Here is a 24,213-nt window from a genome sequence, read left to right as displayed (position 1 = left end):
ATTTAGGAGATGATGTATATGCGAGTCACTGTTAATAAGAATAGGTGAAGTCAGTGTAGTAATTCAGATCACACATACACTTTTCATGAGGGTTTGGGTTAATCATATCAAAGTACTCTTATACTTATTTTACTGTTATGCTCAGGTCCAAATTAAAAAATGTACAGCGCCCATACGTTGCACCATAAGGCCAGCAGTGTGGTATACATACTGTAGGTCAGGTCTCATGTAACATGCACTCAGGAATGCCAAGTTCACAGCAACGTGAAGAAAACATTTGCAGACCTGTAGCAAGGACCTGTAGCAGCACAACCCCAACAAGAACAACTTTTAAAGTAATCATGCTTCTTCTTCCAAAGCAAACTAAACTATGTGAACCAGAGGGGGATCTGAAATTAAGCACTTGTACAAGAGAAAAAAAAGGTTGTAATTAACAATAATTGCCAACAGTGTAATGCCAACCTTACGGAGCGGTGAGCTAAGCTAAAGAATTGGATGAGGGGAAGGAGCTTAGAGTGACATCTGGGTGGAAGATTGCATCAGCTGAACAAGACAGGCAAGGGGGCAGGACACAGCAAGATTAGTCACTAACTTTTGGGGTGGAACATCCTGTCCATCAAGTCTGAGGTAACATTTGCCATGTTTTGCAAATCCTTCCGGTTGCTTTTGTGTACAGTAGAAATCATATGGGATACGACTGAATATGCTGATCAGTCCTGTACTGAACATTTGAAAAATATGATCTAAGATGTTTCCCTGTACACTCCTTGATATAAAAACACACCTTGTGGCTTCCATTTGCTGTCCCACAGGAATTCAACTTCAATAAAGTTGGCTGAATTTCCATTCAAAACAGGAATGGCACATACCTGTAGATAAAACAGGTATATCTACATCACCGGTTAATAGAAACAAAAACATCATAAAAAAACCTTGGCTGCGTTGTTGTTTGACAAGTTGTGAAAGGCATAGTGGTCTCAGAGAAAATGGCAAGACAGCCTCATTTGACTTAAGTTTATTGGAAGATTCATACAAATTACAATGTAACAGCAGTTGTTTTCTTCAGACAACAAAAATATTGCATCTACTCAAGAAATTTCAATGGCATGTAGGATTTTTTTGAAAAACGCAGCTTATTTGCATACTTTTTATTACAAAAGAATATGTCCAGCAAAATGTAAGTTGTACCACTAGATTTTCCATTTGTATGAACTATTGTACAAAGTGCACAAAATGACATAAATCTACCAGCAATCTTAACACACTTGCATCAACTTCTCTTAATGCATGCTAAATTGGTGTTATTCCTTTCACTAATTATAAGTATTGTGAAATTATTGCACATTACTTATTTTTGATTTACAATTTTTTATAAATTCCATATCAAACATGCATGAAATAAATTAGATGGCAGATCAAAGAAATATTTTGTTTAAACACTTTCTTGAAAGAACCTGAGCATAGTTTTGACATGAATTGGCAAACAAACAAAAAAGCTGCATGAAATGAAGAACACACAAAACATATCTACAAATAATTCACATTAGCATTTTGGAAACAACAATGACAAACAACTTCCTTGGAGCAAAAGCCTATTTTGGGAATCAGTAATGGAGTTGAATATTAACAGGAATGGACAGTACATTGTTCTCACAGTATCTGTTATTAGCTATGTGAGTCAGCTTCATAAACAGCTTTCACCTCTCCAGAAATGAGAACCATTAGTCAAGGTCCTGCGACCAAAGCCAGCCTCCTCTCACCAAAAGTCATACCACACTGACCAGAGCTAAAAGTACGCCAGATGCAACCACAGCCACACCAACGGACGACAACAGTCTTTCAATAACCATGTCTGCCATATCTCCAAATAAAACATGTTACAAAAGTAAAGCATCATAAGGTAAAGTCAATTGATAATAGCATAAATTAAAGTGATAAGATGGCAAAGACAAACACCAAATATTAACCAATAGACTTGTCATCTTACCCACACAAGGGGATGTATAATGACTACTGTCCGCCTCAGACTGTGGACCTCCAGTGATCCTTTCAAACTCTCTGCAAAATATGACCCAGTTGGCAGCTCAGCCAGAGTCATTGTGTGCTACTTCAAGAAGGCAGTAATGGCTGTGCCAAGCAAGCAGCCTTTGTTGTCAGCCCTTGCATGTGTCTGTATAATAGTCATCTGTGCTACAGTCGACTCCCTGGGACATCTCATTCAAAACAGGGTCCCAAGCCAGCTGTTTTTTTTGTGTGTGTGTGCTGCACACAGATTTGAGCATATGAAGAGGAACTGGGTTGTTATGGTAACGGGGGATGGCTTGACGAATGGAATTGAGGCCTCCTCATTCTTCTTGTGTGTTCTGAAGAGTCCATGCAATGCCCTTCATATTAATCCTATTCCCCTGGACAATATGTGCCTCTGCCTACAGGACGTGTGTCTCTGTTTTATTGTCCTGTGTGGACTGCGAGAGGATTGTAGAAGAAATACATTAGAACACATATCTACATAGACATTCAGGTTACTTCCTAGAGCATGGAGGCCATCATGCCAACTCCAGGTTGGTAGATACAATTATGTTCCAATCAACAACTACATAAGGAACTATCTGGAATGAGTTAAGGATGACTACCCTTTCACCCTCTGATCACAAATGTACCACAAAAAAGTCTTCAAAAACAGAAAAGAATAAGTCCAGCAAAAGCATCAGTAAACATCAGTTTGTTGAGTTCAAACTGGGGCCATATTTTGTACCTTGTGTGTGTCTATAGAAACAGAGAAAAACATCTATCCTAGTACCCTAATCTTCCATAGGGGTGAGGGTTTTAAAGGGACAAGCTGCCAAAAAGCATGAGTGCAGTTCTTTGTTTGTTTTGTTTCCGTCACCAAAAACTTCTAGCCTTTGCTCTCACGATACTTGCATGAAGAAAGAAACTCAACATGACTTTTTGTCTTAAAATTGATATGACTGAAAAAGGGAAAGTCATATGTGACCTCGTCTATCCCTACTGTTTAAAAAGACCAAATCCTTTGTCAACTTTAGGTCTGGCTTCGTCAGTGCTCCTTTAAACACACAGAGAGAGCATCACAAGGGTCTGTTTCAGGCTTTTTGGCCAGGCCATTCTGTGGGACCAGCTGCACTGAGCGTGTGGGACTGACAGCTACACTAACATCCCTTTCACGTCTGCGCTCCATCGGCTTTGCTTGTGGCCCAGATAGCCGGCAACAATGGCAGGGCTTCAACAGAGTCAGTGATTATGAGCAAGGACAAAAGGGGCTAGGATCAGTTAGGACTTTGTTTTGATTCAGTCCTTCAGTCCTTCAGTCCCCTTTTTCCTCTCTCTCTCTTTCCTTGACAAATTAGAATCCATTGCTAATGCAGATTCAGGAAAATAGGGCTCCCTGTGCAAAGGCCCCTCTGAGGCACTTGCTAAGGCAGAGGCTTTTATTAAGGCACAGGACAACATGCGCACACACACACACAAACAAACAAACAAACAAACAAAAAGTCAGTGACACTTCTTGGCTAGCATCCTACCAATTAACTATCTCCCTCTAATTTTTTCAGTCTCTCTCTCACACACACAAACACACACACAGACACGGCCCTGCACAAACGCACAAACACACATACACACACGCACAAGCACAAGCACACACACACACACACACACACACACACACACACACACACACACACACACACACACACACACACACACACACACACACACACACACACACACACACACACACACACACAAGCCTGCCTAAACACATTCATGGTTGTTCACTTGCTCTCATTTACTTGGCTGATATTCACTGACACACAGACTGGGAGGTGGGGTGAAAAGTGGGATCAAGTCTCCCAACCCCCGACATGGACACACACATACACACACATAGGCACATTCTCTGGCAGCTCTTTCAGGAAGAATCCTCGTCCGAGTCCTCCAGCTGAAAGTCCCCTCCTCCTCCTCCTTCTCCTCTTTTCTCGTCCTCTCTCTCCCGTGCCCCTCTCCTCTCCCCCCTCAGACCTCCGTTCATGTCGTGCAAGGGGGTGTAGGAGTACTGTGGCCGCCCGGGACGTGCGCTACATTTTCGGCACGCTTGGATCAGGTTACCGGCCACGCTCGCCATCAGTAGAGAGGCCAGGATTGCAGTGATAATGAGCCAGCTCTGCCTGCACAGAAGGAGGGAGGGAAAGAGAGAGAGAGGGTGAGAGAGAGAGAGAGAGAGAGAGAGACACACACACACACACACACAGAGGGAAAAAAAGAGAGAGAGGAGTGATAAACCTTGACCTCTAACTCACTTTTTGCACACAATACACTCCAGGACAGACAGTGCCTTACTTGGATGTAATTGTGTTGCATTCCCTGTGTATATGTATGCATGTACTGTATGTACAACCACTAATCAGAAAAAGTTGGGACGGTATGGAAAATGCAAATAAAAAAAGAAAGCAGTGATTTATGAATTTATCTTGACTTGTCAACTTGTATTTGATTGCAGACAAAAAGCAGCATCCTGGAAAGGATTAGTCCTTTAGGAGCAAAGATGGACTGAGGATCGCCAGTTTGCCCACAAATGCGTGGGCATATTTTTGAAAATGTTTAAAACAGTGTTTCTCAAAGAAAGAAAGGAACGGATTTGGATATTTCACCCTCCATGGGGATAACATAATTCAAAGATTCAAAGAATCTAAAGGAATTTCAGTGCGTAAAGGGCAAGGACGCAAGCCTAAGCTAATAACCGCGATCTCCGATCCCTAAGATGGCACTGCATCAAGAACTGGCATTCATCTACAAGGGATATAACCACATGGGCTCAGGATTACTTTGGCAAACCTTTTTCATGCACTACAATACATAGTTGCATGCAAAAATGCCAGTTAAAACTTTACTGTGCCAAAAGGAAGCCTTATGTTTACCGTGTCCAGAAGCACAGTCGACTTCTCTGGGCCTGGAGGCATCTGGGATGGACCATCACACAGTGGAAACGTGTATTGCGGCTAGACGAGTCAGTATTTCAGGTCTTTATTGGAAGAAAAGGAGGCTGTCCTGACTGCAGTCCTGACCTGTCCCCAATAGAGAATGTGTGGCGCATTTTGAAACGCAAAAAGGCGACAACGAAGAACCCGTACCTTTACACACCTTAAGACTTGTTTGCAGAAAGACTGGGACAAAGTTAAACTTGAAACGCTTCATCGCTTGGGGTCTGATTCACTAACAGGATTGTGCCCATTTCAGGCGTAAAATAGCGGGTGTAAACATAAAACGGTATTTACAAAGGAGGCGCATTTGAGTAGAAGCGCAGATTTACGCTGATGGGAGGGTATTAGGAAAAGAGGGTGTGTGGTTGGGTGTGTGCCGCAAAGAGATGGGTGGAGAGACGTTAAGTGTGCCTAATGATGTATTCCGTGGTATTTACTAAAACTGCCTGGCGAGAGTGCGACTCTAATTTGCGGGATAATTATCCGCCTCATAAAAGCACATCTAAACTAGGAAGCACTATTTTAATTGAGTCTGAAAACTTCGATATGGCAGCAGTTATTAGAACAACTTGACACAGACAAAGACAACGCGCAGAAAGAATGTTTTCAACACGAATAACACTTTTCCAGTTAAGTGAAGCAGAAATCATTAGACGGTACAGGTTAACCAGCCACGCAATACTACAATTACTGAACCAGATCAGAGACGACATCGAACCCCCACCCGGCGATCACATTCCATTCCATCAGTTGTTAAACTCCTGGAAACATTGCAAATATTGGCATCCGGATCATTTCAAACAGTAATAGCATCAGCATCTCAGCCTTCACTCAGCCAAATATTCACCCAGGTACTCGACACATTGCTACGGCGCACTGGTCAATATATACATTTCCCCAATACCATAGCTGAAATTAGAGACATCAAACAGGACTTTTTTGCAATTGCAAACTTTCCGAACGTAATTGGAGCCATTGATTGCACCCACATCCAAACAGTCCCACCTTCAATCCACGAACACATTTACCGAAACAGAAAGCACACATATTCAATGAAAGTCCAGGTCATATGTGATGCCAACATGACCATTACTAACGTGGTAGCCAAATACCCTGGATCTGCCATGACAGTTTTATCTTCCGGAATAGTGCCATCTATCCAAGATTGAGCATCGGGGATTTTGGAGAGGCCTGGCTACTTGGTAAATGTATTTGTTTCAGTGGGGATATATTGTAGTGAACCTATGTCCCTTGTAGAAATTCTTAATCTCGTCATGTACACATCTATATTGTTATATTAGACAGTTTATGCATTAATGCCACCCAAAAGTATATTCTTTATAATTGTGTTCTTTTAAACATCTTGCTGTAGGTGATGGCGGGTATCCCCAACAGCCATGGATAACCTATACCCAACCCAGCATCGGCAGCAGTATAACAATATAACCGCGCGCACATTGAATCAAGGGTAGTGATTGAGTGAATGTTTTGTTGTCCTGAAAAGCCGGATGAGGCAGTGTATTCCTTCCTTGTAAAAGGTTAATGTTCGCTGTTACTTCGCGAACCAATATATCTATCTCCTTCCTCGATTCACCCATGGTGGCAGTACCATGCAGGCGATTTCTCCCGTCTTTTAGCGACACGCTAATTAACAATAAAGGGCGGAGTAAGGCGCTGATTGCCCAACACGGATCTGGTTTGATAAATACCATGGAAAATACGGAAAAACACCGTGAGGTCATTTGCGCTTTGGCAAAGGCGCATATTAAGCTGCGGTCGCATTGTTAGTAAATCAGGCCCTTGGTGTCTTCAGTCCCTTAACATCTTTAGTGTTGTGGAAAGTAATGGCAACATCACAATGTGGTAAATTGTTTACTCTGCCAACCTTTTTTTTAAAATATGTTGCAAGAATTTAGAATGTTGCGTTTATTTTGAAACAACAGTAAAATGAATGAGGTAAAACATCAAATAATGTACTGTTGTATTGTTTTCAATGTAATACATGTCAAAGAGAATTTACAAATCACTGTTTTCAGTTTTAATTTTAATTTAACATACCATGTCAACTTTTTCATTAGGGATGTATGTGTGTATGTATGTGTGTGTCTGTGTGTCTGTCTGTGTGAGTGTGAGTGACACACCAGGCTTTAAACTGTATGGCTTTGTTGACAGTGTCACGCGATCTGCAATCACCATAAAAAAGCCGTTTGCTAAACAGAGTCCACCGGAGCAGCCATATTACCATGGCAATAATCAAAGTGTTGCACCCCTCACGGCACTCAGGAGCCAAGATAAAGAGCGACAATTACCACTGTGGACTTTTCCACCGACAAGTCCTTCTACAGAGATTTCTGTGGACGCATGTAAACATGTGAAGTAGGGGAGATTTGTACAGAGGCAGTGTTGTTGAATGATTCAAAACAAAGCAGAAATGTGCAGAGAAAAGGCCAGAAAAGGTCTTTGTGATGGGAGGAGCTCCAGCCAAAGAGGCTGGTCTGGTCGGAGGACGGGTGAGACAGATGATGGGATCTTGAGCTGTGGAGATTTACTTGCTTTGGGTGGTTTGGGGGTTTAGGGGCACTGGTTCAGGCTGGGTTGAGGTACATGTGTTGTCAGTGTGGGGAGATGAGGTGATATAGTTTGTGTAAATGCTCAGGGTGAGGGAGTAGATTGTGTGTGTTAACTGTACACTAGGGTGGTTGGGGGGGGGGGGGGTTACATGTCATGTGTTGTCAGTGTGAGTGGTGGAAGAGTGGTGATGTGAGGTTGTAAGATGAGTGTGTGTGTGTGTGTGTGTGTGTGTGTGTGTGTGTGTGTGTGTGTGTGTGTGTGTGTACAAGGTTACGTACTCAGTAAAATGAGGCTTTGGTTTGTGTGCATCCTCCTCTTCCTTCCAATCTCTCCACAGCTGCATGGCAAGGCAGTGGCCAGCTGTAAGAGGAAAAAAACAAACATTACCAGACACACACAGACACACACAGACACACACAGACACACACACACACACACACACATTTACTCACAAGAACATATACAGGTGTGCAAATCCTCGCACACACACACACACACACACTGGTGTGCATATACATTTACATCCACACACAGGTGCACATACATACAAACACACACACCAACAGGTGTGTAAATACACACACACACACACACACACACACGCAGTGTTGTTGTGCGAGGTCTCTGCAGTCACACACTGACACACATCTCTCCACCTGCATGCAAAACAGAGGCAAAGTACAGCTCTGATAAGCACAGTTGCCCTCGGCAACCTCACACCGTCGGGCTTCACGTGTGAACGAAACAACACAAAGCCAGCAGTGATGCACGCACGTGTGTGTCTGTGTGTCTGTGTGTCTGTGTGTCTGTGTGTCTGTGTGTCTGTGTGTCTGTGTGTCTGTGTGTCTGTGTGTCTGTGTGTCTGTGTGTCTGTGTGTCTGTGTGTCTGTGTGTCTGTGTGTCTGTGTGTTAAATACTTGTGCTTTGATAATCCCCAAAATGGACCCTTAAAAGGCCAAGGCAGGTCCCTGATAGAGCAGGGCACCGGAGTGGGGGTGGAGGGTTGGAAAACGGGGACAGTGAGTGTTTATGGGGGGTTGGTGGGGGTCTAATTTTAAACCCTCCATCTGTGGCAGGGGTCTGAGCCGGATGGGAGTGGGCAGTCGCTGGCAGGTTGGCTTGCCAGACGGATACCGATGAGGCCGCACTCTCGGACAGCCAGAGTCTAGCCGGAGTGATCAGCCGGGACTCTCCACAGAGGCCACCAGGTTCATTATCAGCTCAGCGGGGGAATGTTGAAGGTGGCGAGACAAATGTGTCAGAGAGAGGAGGGCAGAGAGAGAGTGTGTGTGTGAGAAGGGGGGGGGGGGGGAAGAGAGGGAGTCTAAAAGAGGAGGAGGGAGAGGGAGATAAAGGAAAGGAGGAGGGGAAGTAAAGACTAAGTTTCTTTTTCTTTTCAATCACGGTGCAGGAAAGGTCAGGGAGATGTGACAATGATATGTGCATGAGTATGAATGTGTGTGTGTGTGCTTGAGTGTCTGTGTGCATTCTGAAAGGGCTGCAATGTGCATACACAAGGCCAGCTAGGTGGGGAGTGATAGTTGTGCAAGATTCTGCAAGGTCCTTTTTGTCTTCTCTCCCTGCCCCCATACACATACACGCACGCACGCACGCACGCACGCACGCACGCACGCACGCACACACGCACACACGCACACACGCACACACACGCACACACACACAAACTAATCAGGGCCAACAGAGCCCCCACCAGCTTTGTTTATCACACCAACAGAGTTACTGGGGGAGCTATCATGTCTCAGCACAGCAGCTAAACCCAGGTCAGAGAGAGAGAGAGAGAGAGAGAGAGAGAGAGAGAGAGAGAGAGAGAGAGGCAGGGGGAGGGAGAGGGAGTGGGAGTGGGAGAGAGAGTCATAAACTAGCTCAAGTAGATGACCAAATCCTCCAACTCCAAAACAACCCAGAGCAAACACTAGCAGATAAAACAGTCCTAGCCTCACAGCTCCAGACCTTGCTGCACAGCCATGGGTCCCCTTAAAAGGTGCAACATGTAGTTCTCTTTGCAGAAAAAAAAATTCATATGAAATTTGAATGCATAAGTTCTGTTTTTAATGGTGACATTTCCACCACTCAAGTCACCGGATCACTAATTGAGCTTGGTTTGCTACACTGACAAGCACATCTCTTATGGATGACTACGGACATGAGACTGCAGAGATAATGGTAAACATTTATTTGGTGAATTATCCCTTTTAAACCCGTGGAACCATGACACAAGATGAACAGCTAGATATACCAGAAAAAAGAGTAGAACAGGAATAAACACAGAGACAGAGAGTGAGAGAGAGAAGGAGAGAAAGAGAGAGAGGTAGAGGTGGAAAAACAAAGGTGGAGAAGGACCAGAGATGGAAAGTCAAAGATTCATCAAATAAAAGTTGTTTCCTGTCTCTCTGTTCTGACTCACACAAGAAAAACTGCATTTTGACACTTAACAGACTCTACACTTTCTACCTGAATATCACATCTCCAAAGAGAATTGACAAGTATTCTAAGATATTCTACATGCCTATAGGCTTAAGTGGAATCAAGCAACCAAAAAACACATGCCCATACTTTCCACAGCCAGTTTAAAATGTACGTTGTAGGTCAGAGAGAGACTTTACTTCATATGCAAAGTGCCTTTTACAAACCACCCCTGCTGTCTTTTCAGTGTAATTTTATAGTTCTGCGTATTGCACTTTGCATAGATGTCCTATCACGCCACAATGTACCGTTTTATTTACTTATTACAAACTGTCCACTGTGTACTGTGTATATGCTTGGGGAAAAACATTGACTTTTAACCTGACGAAACTTCCTCATTTCACACAAACGAGTCGATGGTCTCCGCAGCAGTGATAAGGAGAAGAAAAACAAACAAACAAACAAAAAAAACCTGACACTCAGAAGCCTACCTCTGTGCATGGTGTCGTTTTGCTCTTTGTGAATGGTGATGTTGCAGCTTCCGGTGCTGGGGTCACAGGGACACATGTCCGCACACCTGCACGGCAGCAGGCAGCTCAGACCATAGAAGCCCTGGGGGCACTCTGGATAAGGAAGCAGACAGATAGTCAGACATGGCCTGAGGGATATGTACTGCTGTCAACATGCCAAGATCTATCTTTAATTTGACTGTCTTTAGAAAACAGGCAATACATGAGTGTTTATACATGCACTGAATCTCTGAAGGGGCAAGAAAAACACTTTAAGACATTTGTTGGCTTGGTATTCATTTGGGTTTTTTTTCTTCATTTTAACACAAACTGTCTGTAACTGTCTGTACAGCTGCAATCTGCAAGGCTGTAAAGACTGTAAAAGTTTGCAGTAAACAGCTTGTGAACTGAGGCCCAATGCACCCAAAACAGAGTGAACCCTTCCTTGGCACAACTGCACAGGAGTACATGACTGAAAAGAATAATCTGTTCAAGATTAATATACAGCCGCGGAAAAAATTAAGAGACCACTTCAAAATTATCAGTTTCTCTGGTTTTACTATTTATTGGTATGTGTTAAAGTAAAATGTACATTTTTGTTTTATTCTATAACCTACTGGCAACAATCCTACCAAATTTCAAATAAAAATATTGTCATTTAGATCATTTATTTGCAGAAAAATGACAATTGGTCAAAATAGCAAAAAAGATGCAGTGTCTTCAGATCTCGAATAATGCAAAGAAAACAAGCTCATATTCATTTTTTAACTACACAATACTAATGCTTTAACTTAGGAAGAGTTCAGAAATCAATATTTGGTGGAATAACCTTGATTTAAAATCACAACTTTCATGTGTCTTGGCATGCTCTCCACCAGTCTTTCACATTGCCGTTGGGTGACTTTATGCTACTCCTGGCGCAAGAATTCAAGCAGCTCGGCTTCTTTTCATGGCTTGTGACCATCCATCTTCCTCTTGATCACATTTCAGAGTTTTTTTTATGGGATTCAGGTCTCGAAATTGGGCTGGCCATGACAGGGTCCTGATCTGGTGATACTCCATCCACACCTTTACTGGCCTGGCTGTGTGGCATGGAGCATTGCCCTGCTGGAAAAAACACTTCTCAGAGTTGGGGAACATTGTCAGAGCAAAAGGAAGCAAGTTTTTCTTCTGGGACAACGTTGTACTTTGCCTGGCTGAGGTTTGTAAAAGACCATAAGGATTGAACCAAAGCGGACTGGAGGGTCTCCTAGTTCGTCTTCTCTGATGAGTCCAATTTTCAGCAATGCTCCATGCCACACAGCCAGGCCAGTAAAGGTGTGGATGGAGTACCACCAGATCAGGGCCTTGTCATGGCCAGCCCAATTTCGAGACCTGAATCCCATAAAAAACCTCTGAAATGTGATCAAGAGGAAGATGGATGGTCACAAGCCATGAAAAGAAGCCGAGCTGCTTGAATTCTTGCGCCAGGAGTAGCATAAAGTCACCCAACGGCAATGTGAAAGACTGGTGGAGAGCATGCCAAGACACATGAAAGTTGTGATTTTAAATCAAGGTTATTCCACCAAATATTGATTTCTGAACTCTTCCTAAGTTAAAGCATTAGTATTGTGTAGCTTAAAAATGAATATGAGCTTGTTTTCTTTGCATTATTCGAGATCTGAAGACACTGCATCTTTTTTGCTATTTTGACAAATTGTCATTTTTCTGCAAATAAATGATCTAAATGACAATATTTTTATTTGAAATTTGGTAGGAATGTTGCCAGTAGGTTATAGAATAAAACAAAAATGTACATTTTACTTTAACACATACCAATAAATAGTAAAACCAGAGAAACTGATCATTTTGAAGTGGTCTCTTAATTTTTTCCGCGGCTGTAGAACAAGGAAGTGATACAACAGGCACCAACAATAAGAAGAATGAGTACTCGGAGTACAAAGAACACGGTGCTGTGGTTCACCACTATGCACTCATACGGAAACACTGAAAAGTGTGTTTTTAAACATAATCATCATGTATACCTGGAGACAGCCTCTGATGTCTGATCACACACTGACAGACACACACATACACAAGCCTGCACAAACACACAGACACACAGACACACAGACAAACACACACGCACAGGCACACGCACACGCACACGCATACGCACACGCACACGCACACGCACACGCACACGCACACACCTTGTTCACACAGATCCCCATGGAAACCTGCCGGACAGGAGCAGCTGCCGTGGACGGGGTCACATGTGCCTCCGTTTGCACATCTGCATGTTTGATTGCAGCCGTCGCCATAGAAACCCCTGGAGCACACTGCACATAGAGGGGGAAAAGAAGAGGAGGAGGAGAAAACAGCCTCTGGTCAGGGGGGGAGACAGCTATAGAGAGAGAGAGTGAGGGAGGAGTGTGGGAACGAAGGGACAAAGCATTGGAGAGATAGATAAATATGGATAGATGGTATTGGTGTTCAGGAGAAGAGAGGTGTCATCGGGGTGATACCTCTCTATTTCTTACCTATTTATGGCTAACCTTGTCTTCCTACAGGGCAGCCTTTCAAAGGCATGCGTTAAAAAACCTGCTGCAACCTCTGTAGTCAGCATTCAGCACTCAACATATCTGTGACACCAGTCAACCAGAAACCGTGTTTTTCTTTCTCACATTCTAGGGGATGGGTAGGATTACAAGCCACGACTAACATGACGGGCGCTCCTGCACATTTACCTTGGCTGCAGTCTGAGCCTGTCCAGCCGGCGTCGCAAGCGCAGCCATCTGCGGAGGACAGACCAAATAAAAGTGATAAAGTCAGAGGAAGGAGAGATGAGATATGAGATACACAAACCATATGCCAAAGTGAAATAAAGCAAGTCTGAATAGAAGCATTCATGGGATATGATGATGAGCCTTTCGCCACACAAGGAGAAAAAGGAGAAAGAAGTTCAGAGAAATATTAACATAGACACTGTAATCACAAGCACACAGAGACAAACAAGCACACTCTAAGCTTACCAAGCAGTTGCATCATTAGCCAAGCACTTCATATTTAGTTGTTCTAGTAAAATGTTGACAATTCAAATCTAAAATGTTGACTAGTTAAGGTTTCTCAAGGGCCTCTATATGAGCACCAAAGGCAGATGGGATAGACCAACATGTTCTGGGCCGAGCATGAGCACGAGCATGAACATGACCATGAGCACGAGCACAACCTGACGCTGGCCCGACTCACTCTCTGTGCAGACCCCATGGACGCCACACGTTGGGGGCTGGCACACTAGACTGGCACAGTCTGGGTCCTGCCAACCTGGGTAGCACTGGCAGCGCCCCTCAACACAGATCCCGTGCCCGCTGCAGTTCTCAGGCTGGCACAGGGGCTCGTGGACACACAGCACAGTTGAAACATTGCGCGGGCAGCGCCACCTGGGATCTGGCTTGCTGCATTCGGAAGCACAGGTAGACACAGCATTATTCTGACATTCCAAAGATATCTAAATGAATTGTGGATTATTTAATAAGCTATGAAGGCTCATACAACTCAGTTCTACATTACAAAACACATTCTTAAATACAAAAATAAACCGTCTAACCATCATGTTAGAGCGACATTATTCCTTGTTGACAGCTTTGGTCATAGAGGCATTTACAGGACATATGAAGTAAATTGTGTGTGTGTGTGTGACTGTATGTAATGGCACACCAGTGGTCCGAAGGATAGCTGGCCAGGGAACCATTGACCACGTAGGTTGCGGATCCTCCTCCGTCCAGGTTGATAGCGTTGATAACCCCTTGACTCTTCAGGAAATTGGCCACTTCCCAAAGGTTCATGCTGCACACAAACGCACATCGGTGACGCAAGGCTACACACAATTGCAGAGTTGCAGCAGCATTTCACATAATCAATGCACTTAACTTACACAGAAACAGATACTGGGGTAGGTAAAAAAACTGAATTTGAGATATAGCTCTAACTTTGGAAATTAAACGTAGAACTTGCATTGTGCATTTCCACTCAGAAGAAAAGCCTCCTCCATAGGCACAGAAAGGAGTCATTATATAACAATGTATGTAATAATAACAATAATAATATACATAAATAAATATAATAATAATAATGTCATTATACAGTATATTGCTATTGCGGTGTGCAGGAATGACTACCAATAATTAAAGGAGCCTCCAATTAAAAACACTCTACTGTCTGACAAGTAGGTTGTGCAGGAGATGTAAAGTGTAGTTCAGTATTTTGAGCAGTGCAACAGCCTTCTGTCAGCAACCAACTCTCAAGGCTCCAGAGCCCTCCCCAGCACGGAGCACCACATCTTTCAAATGCAAATGTCGAAAAGGCAGTATTAACATGCCTCTTGCATTTAGCTAGTGTTACATATCGTTTCCTAAGTACCCAACTCTGGCTGGTTAATGTTAACTAATAAAACAATCCGTTTTCAAGCAATCCATCTTAAAGAAATCCTTTTACAGTAGCACACGCTAGTCCAACACACAGGCATCCTGCCCACACAGCATCCCTCCGACTGCACAAAGCCCAATGAAACCCACTGAGCATTAGTCACTCACTCGTCCCCGCAGCACCGCAGGGCCAGGGGTCAGCAGTGAGCCCTTCCCTTCCTCTGCTCTCTCATTCTTTTGTCTCTCCCTCCCCCTCATCTCTCCTTCTTTCTGTCTGTTTCTCACCCTCTGATGCTAGTCTGGCCATCGATGTGGAAGAGGACCAGCCTACCCTCAGCGTCGTGACCCACGGCGGTCCTGGCAGACCGCACGTTCACAAACGTATCAAATGTTCCTGTTGAAAAAGAAGAAGAAGAAGAAGAAGAAGAAGAAGAATAAACCAGAGGCACATACATGTGCATGTTAAAAAGATATACAGGACCACAAAGTCCACTTGCATATGAAACAGACAAAAATCTGTGTAACAAATGTTTATAATTAATAATTATAACCATAATTACCATAATAATAATAATTCATTATATTACTTATTATTATTTAAAGGTGCCTTTCAAGGCACTCAGACACTCAAAGAATAAGCGAGTTAGAAGAGGTGTGTCTTAAAAGCGGAATTAAAGGAAGGGAGATATGGAGGTGCTAGGTTAGAAGGAGTCTTAAAGTAAGAAGCAGAGTAAGTTTGCTGCTTTTATGCTAAAAATAACCCTGTAATTTGCATATTTGTGTCACCATTGCAATGTTATGAAAACAGTTCAAAACCTACTGGCTATGACCACAGTTAAAAAGACTGTTTGGCTGAAAATGAGTCTGTAATTGCTTCACGATGTGAATGGATTTACTTTAAAAACAAATAAAGAGACAGCCAGCTGGGTTGAGGCCCTGAGTTTGGTCTGCAAAATCTAAGAATCAAAAAACAGAGCATGATGGCTCAATTCTCAGATTTATATGGTGTCTCTCACGTGATGGTGGCGAAACTATCTTTAATAAACAAAGTTCTAGACTGAAAGTTGTCTCGAGGGGCACCAAACAGCTTTGTGTTCCCCTCTGAGCCTCTTCACTGCTGAAGAAGCAGGGCATGCCAACAACTCTCCTCAGGAGAAACAACAATCCATCCAATGTTGTACATTCTGCATTAGATCTAAAAATATGTCACCTGAACAACTGTGATAGCATTACAGTTTTCCTACAAGCTAGCTCTTGCTTTCCTGCCTATCCAGAAAAGCATCATAGCTTCATCATAGCATCAAGAGTTCTTTTTTTCCACAAAGTGACACACTGAAAACTCTAGCGATTTGAATGTTTTAGACACACCCTGACATTTGAACACTTCCCAAAAGGGTAAAACTCATACAGGCGTCAAATTCTGCTGATGGTCATCTTTCAGGTCATCACCCTAGCCACCGTCCCTACCATGGCAACCAGACTAAGCCTCTATTCGTTTTCCCCTGTCCCAGCCGTACCTGTATTCTGGGTCTTGCTGCACTCTGCCTTGATGCTTTCGTTGATGTACACCTGTCCGTTCCTCAGCAGCCACATCACCCCGGTGACCAACTGCACAAACGGGTTCTCCCGGTCCCGCACGTCGTCCTTAGACAGAAACCTACGGCCAGGGAACACAGAGAACAAACATGAGAATACAAACATGCTGATTAAACTTGGGTTTGACTAGAACATGTACGTCCATACAAATGGAAAAACATTCCTTCATTCCTTCATTAAAATAATGGCACATTTTTCCTGCAAATGGAATAGCTTGTCTCTTACACGTTTAGTTAGAAATGTCAGGTCAGATTAAAAAGCATTAGTGCAAAATGTTCGTTGAAATGTTCTAAAAACACAACAGTGCTGTCCCAAAAAATTGTAAACACACTCCTGACCAGCGATCACTTGGCAACAACAAAAAGACAAAATTGCACTTCAAAAAAAGGTTTCCATAGCTCAACTTTCAAATCATCCCTTCTCATCGTCCCGTTTTTTATGTAACCCCACTCACAGTAAGATGGGCAAAACATCTTGCATAACATCAGAGATGACTGTAAAACAAGTAGATAACAATGGACCTCACTTACTGAAACATTAACCCACAGACATAAGGTCAGCTCATGTATCAGTCTGTAGCGCTGCCTCACTCACTGTTCAAGGAAGATGGCTTTATTATGTTATTAAGTTTGTTATTGATTGTAGCACCTTTTGTATGTTTTTTCCCCTCTCGTGTAGTGTACATTCCAAGCTGGGTCATAACTTGTACTGGTTGACAGCTTGTGTAACTGAAGTGGACGCGAAAGGCTGCTGTGTTGTCTGTTTTTGCAAGCTACCAATTACATCACACTAGAAGAAGTTGAACTGCGGCAAAGCTACCCAAAGAAGAAATCTAATTTGGTTAACTACAGCGAGATAGATAACGTTTTCTTCAAAGTGCTTTGTAAAAGTTCATTAATTTGACAATGAACATGCGATAAGACATGATCACAGAATATGATACAAAAAAATCACATGCCAACATAAAATGCCACTCAGTTGATTGCAGAAAGTTCCTTCTTGTTCACAGGTCTTACATAAACCAACACAATAAAGTACCCCACTATTCAGAGGAAAGTGCAAAGACTCGCCCAGGTGGGGGTATTGCAGCAAGCAGGATTACTCACTTAGCCACTAGAAACTTCTAAAATAGCATGCAAAAAACATATTTGAACATTTGTTAATAAATAGCAATAATCAATACTTATGACTAATTCACAACTAATATATTTAACCTAATATATAAGTTAACATTTACATATTCCGATTCAAAACATTGAAATATATTTTACAGACGATCCAGCTGCCTGGAATACCCGAGACCCAAACCTATCCTCTTACTCGTGACTTTTTTTTTTTTTAACATCTTACCCATTCCATCTTAACAACTAAAACAGTATTCAACTTGCACCTTTTTAAAACTCTATGAACAGCTTGGTTTACTGGTCTAGACCAGGGGTTTTCAACTGGTTTTGTCCCAGGGACCACCATTCTGACTAGAAGGTAATCCGCGGCCAACTGATGTGCTTGCGCGTGCGTGCGTGCGTGCGTGCGCGTGCGTTCGTGTAGAGAGGAGAGACGTGTCAGTGTGATATCTGGGCATGGTGAAGTCCACACAGACTGTCTTTTCCTGGCGAAATGGTAGACAGCGACAGTCTAATATCATTATCTGATTCAAGCCTTGCCCTGTACTTATTCTTCAAGTACACCAGTGTAGAAAAAACGCTCTGGTAGATAGTTGGAAAGGGCAAAAGACACCTCATTGCTTTTGCAGCAAGCTCTGGAAATTCTGTCTGGCAACTTTTAAAGAACTTAAGACATATGAAAATCACGCAACATCTGTTGCATGTACTTAATAGGCTTAGCATTCAAGAAAACGTGATGCGTCTCCATATGCCTTAATAGGACTGAAACACACCAAACGCTTTTCTAAAAACGTGACGTAGCAAAACCATTGTTTCCTATGGTGCGGCACGCCTTTCAAGCATTTTTAGGTGCGCTTAAAAGTTGAAATATTCTCAACTTCTCAGCGCAAGGCGCGGATCCGCAGCGCTCATCAATGGCACACTCGGCCAGGCAGGTTGCGCACGCAGCTCTGCTTCATAAGCGCAGGGCAAAACAGGCTGGTGTGCCTGCTGCTGTTTTGCCCGTCGCACTTTGCCAAGAAGTTTTTGAATTGTCTACGTTTTTAGAAACGCGTTTGGAGTGTTTCAGCCCTTAGTTTCGACGGCTTCATTTGAGCGGTACCTCCTCTCCTGCTCTGTCTGTCGTTACTGTAAATTCTTATTTGATGTATTCCTCATTGTATTTTCTTTTCCAACTTTGTCTCCCTGTATCCTGTGTAGCTTTGCTGGAAGCCTGTCCTTGTCCCTATGTCATGGCAGTCTGTCCCTCTGTCACTCTCCTCACTAAAAAAGGATCCATTGGTGCATCTGACCAGCTAGCTCGACGTTAGAACGAAAGGTTAGCTAAGGACAGACGATAACTTCAGCCGTTCACCAAATGTATTACTTTTTCGACTAAACTTCAAAGGTACATGTAGGCTATGTTTTACTGCAGATGTGTTTCAACTTTGAGCGCCAGACTGTACGTTACAAATAAAATGCGTATGGCGTGACGTTAAGGACGCAATGCATTAACATTTGCAAAGCACAGGCTACCATAGACTGGATAGGTGCAGTGTACCTACATTCTGTCAGCGTGAATCTCCTTTAGACACATTTTTCTTATTTTAGATATTTTTCACGATTTCACGAATGTGTTGAAATATCCAAGCAAATTTATAAAAAATCAATAAAATCAATGGTGAACTGATCAACATAGGCTGAAGTTGCGGACCCCCTGCAATGCCGTCGCGGACCACCGGTTGAAAACCCCTGGTCTAGACAATGGGGCTGTCTTTTGACTAGTCAGAGCAGAATCTCTTGTTTATACAACACATGAGCAGTCTCTCAAAGCAGTCCAGACGAAAGAAAAGGGGGCAGGGCTGATCAAAGGGGTTCAATTACATAAGAGAAGCAATTGTAACATTCTAAAAATCAATCATTTATTTGTATAGCCCATAATTGTTTGTAGTTTCAGTAGTTAAAAATGCAAAACAATTGCAAATTTAACTTCTTGAATTACTGGGCAAATATGAATACAGTTGAACTACCAGCAAGCTACTGCAAAATGAAGTCAAACTACTGGTTTACATGTAGCCAATACTCCTCACTGCACATCGCACAATACTGTTAAGGTGTTGCTGTGGTTGTGGGGCAGATCAGATAGTGTTTCACATCTGTTATACAACTCAGCTGATATAAATAAGACCATGTCTGGCTTAGGCTCCCCTCCTCACATCATATCCTTAGTCATGGTTATACTATACAACTGTGAATGGGTTCAATGTAATTGTTTGACATGTGGTTTGGTGTGGCTCCTCAGAAACTATGGCTTTGGGTCACTCAGAAGAGTTGATGGATGTCAGCAGAAAAGAGCAGACTTTGGCCCAGCCCCATGGAGACAAATGGACTTAAAATACCCTTTTTCTCTCAGAAGGCTGCAGCTCTTTTGACAGACCATGAAAATATCACAAGGGTCATTTTAGGTCATGGATCTCCAGACGTTCTTAGTTCCCACAGTTTGTTAATTAATTAAATAATTCTAACTCCCATGTAGACTCCAACTACGTAACTCCACTATACAGCCTGTAAGTGGGGGGGGGGGGGGGGGGCAGGGATAAGCTATGTCACGCGCAGAAAAAGGTAGCCTAGATGGGCTTTGAGGATTAAAACAATATGACATATCGAGATCTCAGTCAGAGATTAATATATCCACATTATATTCTAGAAGCTGTGCCGTGTAGAAGCGGTACAGAAAACCTCAGGGAACCAGATGGCCAGGGAACCACAGTGCCTAGTTCAACCCTGGGTCCTTCTGGCTGCATGGTGAAGTGGCCTTGAGCAACACCAGGAATCCTTAACTAATCCCAGTTATAAAAAAAGGTCAAGGCCGTAGTGACAATTGCCAATGCTTAGCACAAGGCATGAAAGGGAAATGTAGTCAGTTTTCGATTTGTGATACTTATCCAGTCACCTACACTTCTTCCCACAGAATAAGGTCTTAGAATCGAATACATTCACTGAATGTGTGGCTCACCCAAACACCAGCGTCCCGTCCTTCCTGATTCCAAACTGGGCGTTCTGTACTCCTCCGCTGTCCTGCACCGTTTCTCCATCGCTCACCACGTTCCCCAGACAGTCGTTCTGGTCCATGTCAAAGAAGCCTCCGTTCTGCGCATACAGGCACTTCCTCAGCCTGGCCGTCTCTGGCACGTTCACGACCCTGCGGTGTCGGCAGCCCCCAGGACCTCCAGGCTCCAGCACCGACATGGTCCTCAGGGGGTCGGTGACGAACGTCATGTGGCCGCTCACCCACCTGGTGGGCTCCCAAGTCTGGGAGACGTCCGACACGAACACCCTGGACTGAGCCACGGGAGACGTGCTGCGGTTGTGGGCCTGCCAGGTCTCATGGGTGGCGTTGCCATGGACGACCGGCTGGCAGTCTCTCACATACCGGTTGGAATGGGGAGAGCCATGGCGGGACCCAGAAGGGTAGGGTAACAAGAGGTCATCACCCAGAGAATATCTGAAGAGGTTATGGGGAATTACAACATTAATGTATCACATTAACACCTCATAGTAGGTAAAACGCACACAGAAATAACATCAAACTTCAAGAAATAATGTAGAAGTAAATAGAGTGATGTCTGCAACAAGTTATTTTAAGTCTTGCCCAATAGTTTCTATGGAAATTAGCTGTAACACTGGGACTGCACTGAAAGCTGATAAATTCATGTCAATGCTAAGAACAAAAACAGAAACAATTTAAAAACACAGACACCATAAAGATTATATTATATTAGATTAGATTCAACTGTATTGTCAGTGTGCAGAGCACAGGTACAAAACCAAAAGGTAAACCTAACCAACCAACTGACCCAAAGTGAAACACAAACCACTGGGTAGGGTATCTCACATGAGGTCTATGATTCTGTAACCGTTACGCAAGGCCTGATGTGTTTAACTCTCGTGTCATATGACCATACTGTAAACATCCTTCAACGTCGGCAACGAGCCTCAGGGTGCCTCCATCTTGAGAAGTCTCATGATGCGAGTTGCCCTATAGTGTACTCTACCAACCCCCTTTCTTTCTCTCGCTGTGTGTGTGTGTGTGTGTGTGTGTGTGTGTGTGTGTGTGTGTGTGTGTGTGTGCAGTGGTCAACACTACCCTCTAGTGGCAACAAATTCAAACTGCTGTAGTCCGTTCACTTTTATAAAACTCTCATTTACACAATATCATGTTCAATTTAAACAACCAGACCCCTACACATTTTACTTCCTGCTGTCATCCATGCGCTGCTCCTGTATGACCTTTTCTTTTTCTATTGTTTTATTTTCATCGTCATGTGTTTAGTTAACAAAGTTAGTGAAACCGGCACAAACTGACATTGAACTGGTTGAAGTGGTTAGTTTTAAGATAAGACACCTTTAATGGAGTCAGCCGAGTCAACTACTTAACTACTTTACTTGAACTATGAGATGCATCCCACAAAGTGAGTACAGAAACAGTTCTCTAAGAAAATGCAGAAAATGTACCCCAATAACCGATATCACTGCCGATGGAGTGGCTGAGTGCGTCGACCTAATGCGAGTACTGACCGCTGGCACAGGTAAGGTGCCAGACCCAAAAACGAAACACTGAAAGGTTAGTAATTACCTCGACAGATTTTAAGGAACTTTTTTGTGCCCTAAATTAACTTTTATCAGTGGTCCACTCAGTGGTCCAAATTCAAACTATTCTGAAATCGCACCGAATATTTCAGACCAAAATAGCACAGAACTCAGCTGGATGGGGACCAAAGTTTTAAGCAACAGCTTTCTTCTCTTCCTCCATCACCCTTTGACAAGCACTTGACAGCCGTACACAACAAAAGGAAACCAACTAAAACTCAGTGGAACCAAAACAAAAGCCCCACCAGGCCCAGCCACCTCCACTGAAATGACGCAAGAGCGTGAGAATAAGAACACTGCTGGAATGACACACAACCAATCATTTCATCCAAACTCTTGGGGATCTCAGCTGTCAAATACAGATTGTGATTAGGTGGAAATGGATAACATTGGAGTGCAGCAGCTGTCTTTATCAGGCCACAACTACAACCAAGGCTGAGGACAGGCTATCTGACATTAAGGGCCATGTGAAGGGAGCCTCACGGAGGCTCACAGAGAGCCTCACGGAGAGCCATGCTGAGGCAGCCACAGGAACATGCCCACCCCCATTCCCTTGGCTCCTTGTCACCATCCCATCCCATCATCTGAAGTTTTCTGAAAGTATGGAGAGGTCACTGTCGATTGGCAGTCTGTCGATTACAGCATGTTACATATCAACATGAATATATCCTCTATTCTTACTGTAAAGCAAGCTCTTCTTAATATTAGATCTCATCTAAACAAACCATTTTTAATTAATGAATCTTATTTGCACACATAAGCTTTATTTTTAGTTTTAACTAACACAAGAACAAGCAAGCAGTGTTACTACTCTCATTTAATCAGCTCCAAATGTCACTTTTATGAGTGCTGCCAGAAAAGACAAAAGAGGTGGGGGGATAGCCACACTATTCAAATAATATTTTCGGTGCGAACAAGCATTTTACTTTATATCAATTGAATACCCCATGTGCTCTCCTTAAGTGTTCTCCTATATGTTCTCATATTTTGTAAGTAACTTTTTACAGGCCTCCAAAGCACTGGGCTAAAGGCAAACTATTGTCTGTTATTTGGTTATCTTATTATTGTGGGAGATAGTGGTTCATCAGGTTGCTAGTTCGATCCCAACTCCTCACCTAGTTTCAAGTGTTCTTGCGCAAGACACTGAACCCCCAACCGCTCCTGATGTGTATTTGCTTTTTTTCTATGTTATTTTAGCTTTTCAATAATTTATTTTTCTATCTACTTCTATAACGCACTTTACCTTTTTAATCTGTTATTTTTGTATATTCTTTTATCTGCACTTTGAATGTGTATAAATTATGCTGTATAAATAAGATTGCCTTGTCTTGCCAGGACATCTCTGCCCTGAAATGCATTTAATGACTTTAAATAAAGTAGGCAAGTAAAGCAACAATGTTTTATCATTTGCGCCTGGCATGTTGGATAATGAAACAGGTTACAAATTGGTCTACCCCACACGTTTTCATTCGAAAAAACAAAACCAAATTAGACATGTGCCATGACGTGCATTTCAATCCCAAACCCTCCCAGATCATAAATTAGCATGTCTAAATGAGGCTTTCCATTACTGCACTGGTTATATTGCAAGAATACATTTCCCTTAAAAGTTGGGTGGTTAATCGGTTACAAAGTTTGATAAATTATTCACTGATCTTACCGTGTATTTACACCTTCCGATAACCCTACAGCGATGCATGACAGGAAGGAAACCCATACATAAATACAGTTTAATAATATTGCCATAAGATAGAGACCACGGATTATATTTCGTCTTTAGCGAGTTATCAGACATACAACCTAATGTTTCTCATGTTAGCAGTGATCGTGTTTGCTTATCCGGGTCTATCACATGATGGACTGTCCAAAAAAACATGTTACGAGGGGAAGTAGGGGGAAGTAACGTTTCACTACTTGCAAAAAAAAACCACTAAATCATTTCGCGCGAAAACATAAA

General features: G+C 43.0%; 1 protein-coding gene across 1 annotated transcript; it reads right to left on the bottom strand.

The window, feature by feature from the left end:
• Nucleotides 1-1,109: 1,109 nt before the first annotated feature.
• nagpa (N-acetylglucosamine-1-phosphodiester alpha-N-acetylglucosaminidase) lies at nt 1,110-24,069 on the bottom strand. The gene is made up of 11 exons (XM_080857468.1): nt 23,917-24,069; nt 20,623-21,111; nt 16,425-16,564; nt 15,193-15,301; nt 14,201-14,329; nt 13,733-13,938; nt 13,231-13,278; nt 12,694-12,822; nt 10,484-10,615; nt 7,847-7,928; nt 1,110-4,184 (listed from the first exon to the last, which is right to left on the bottom strand). The coding sequence occupies exons 1-11, from the start codon at nt 24,000-24,002 to the stop codon at nt 3,929-3,931; spliced, it is 1,806 nt and encodes a 601-aa protein (XP_080713594.1). The 5' UTR covers nt 24,003-24,069; the 3' UTR covers nt 1,110-3,928.
• Between the last annotated feature and the right edge of the window lie 144 nt (nt 24,070-24,213).

This window comes from Sprattus sprattus (assembly GCF_963457725.1).
Source record: "Sprattus sprattus genome assembly, chromosome: 19".
NCBI lineage: Eukaryota > Metazoa > Chordata > Actinopteri > Clupeiformes > Clupeidae > Sprattus > Sprattus sprattus.
Note: the sequence above shows the minus strand (reverse complement) of the source record. Positions and strands in the feature narration are given on the sequence as shown.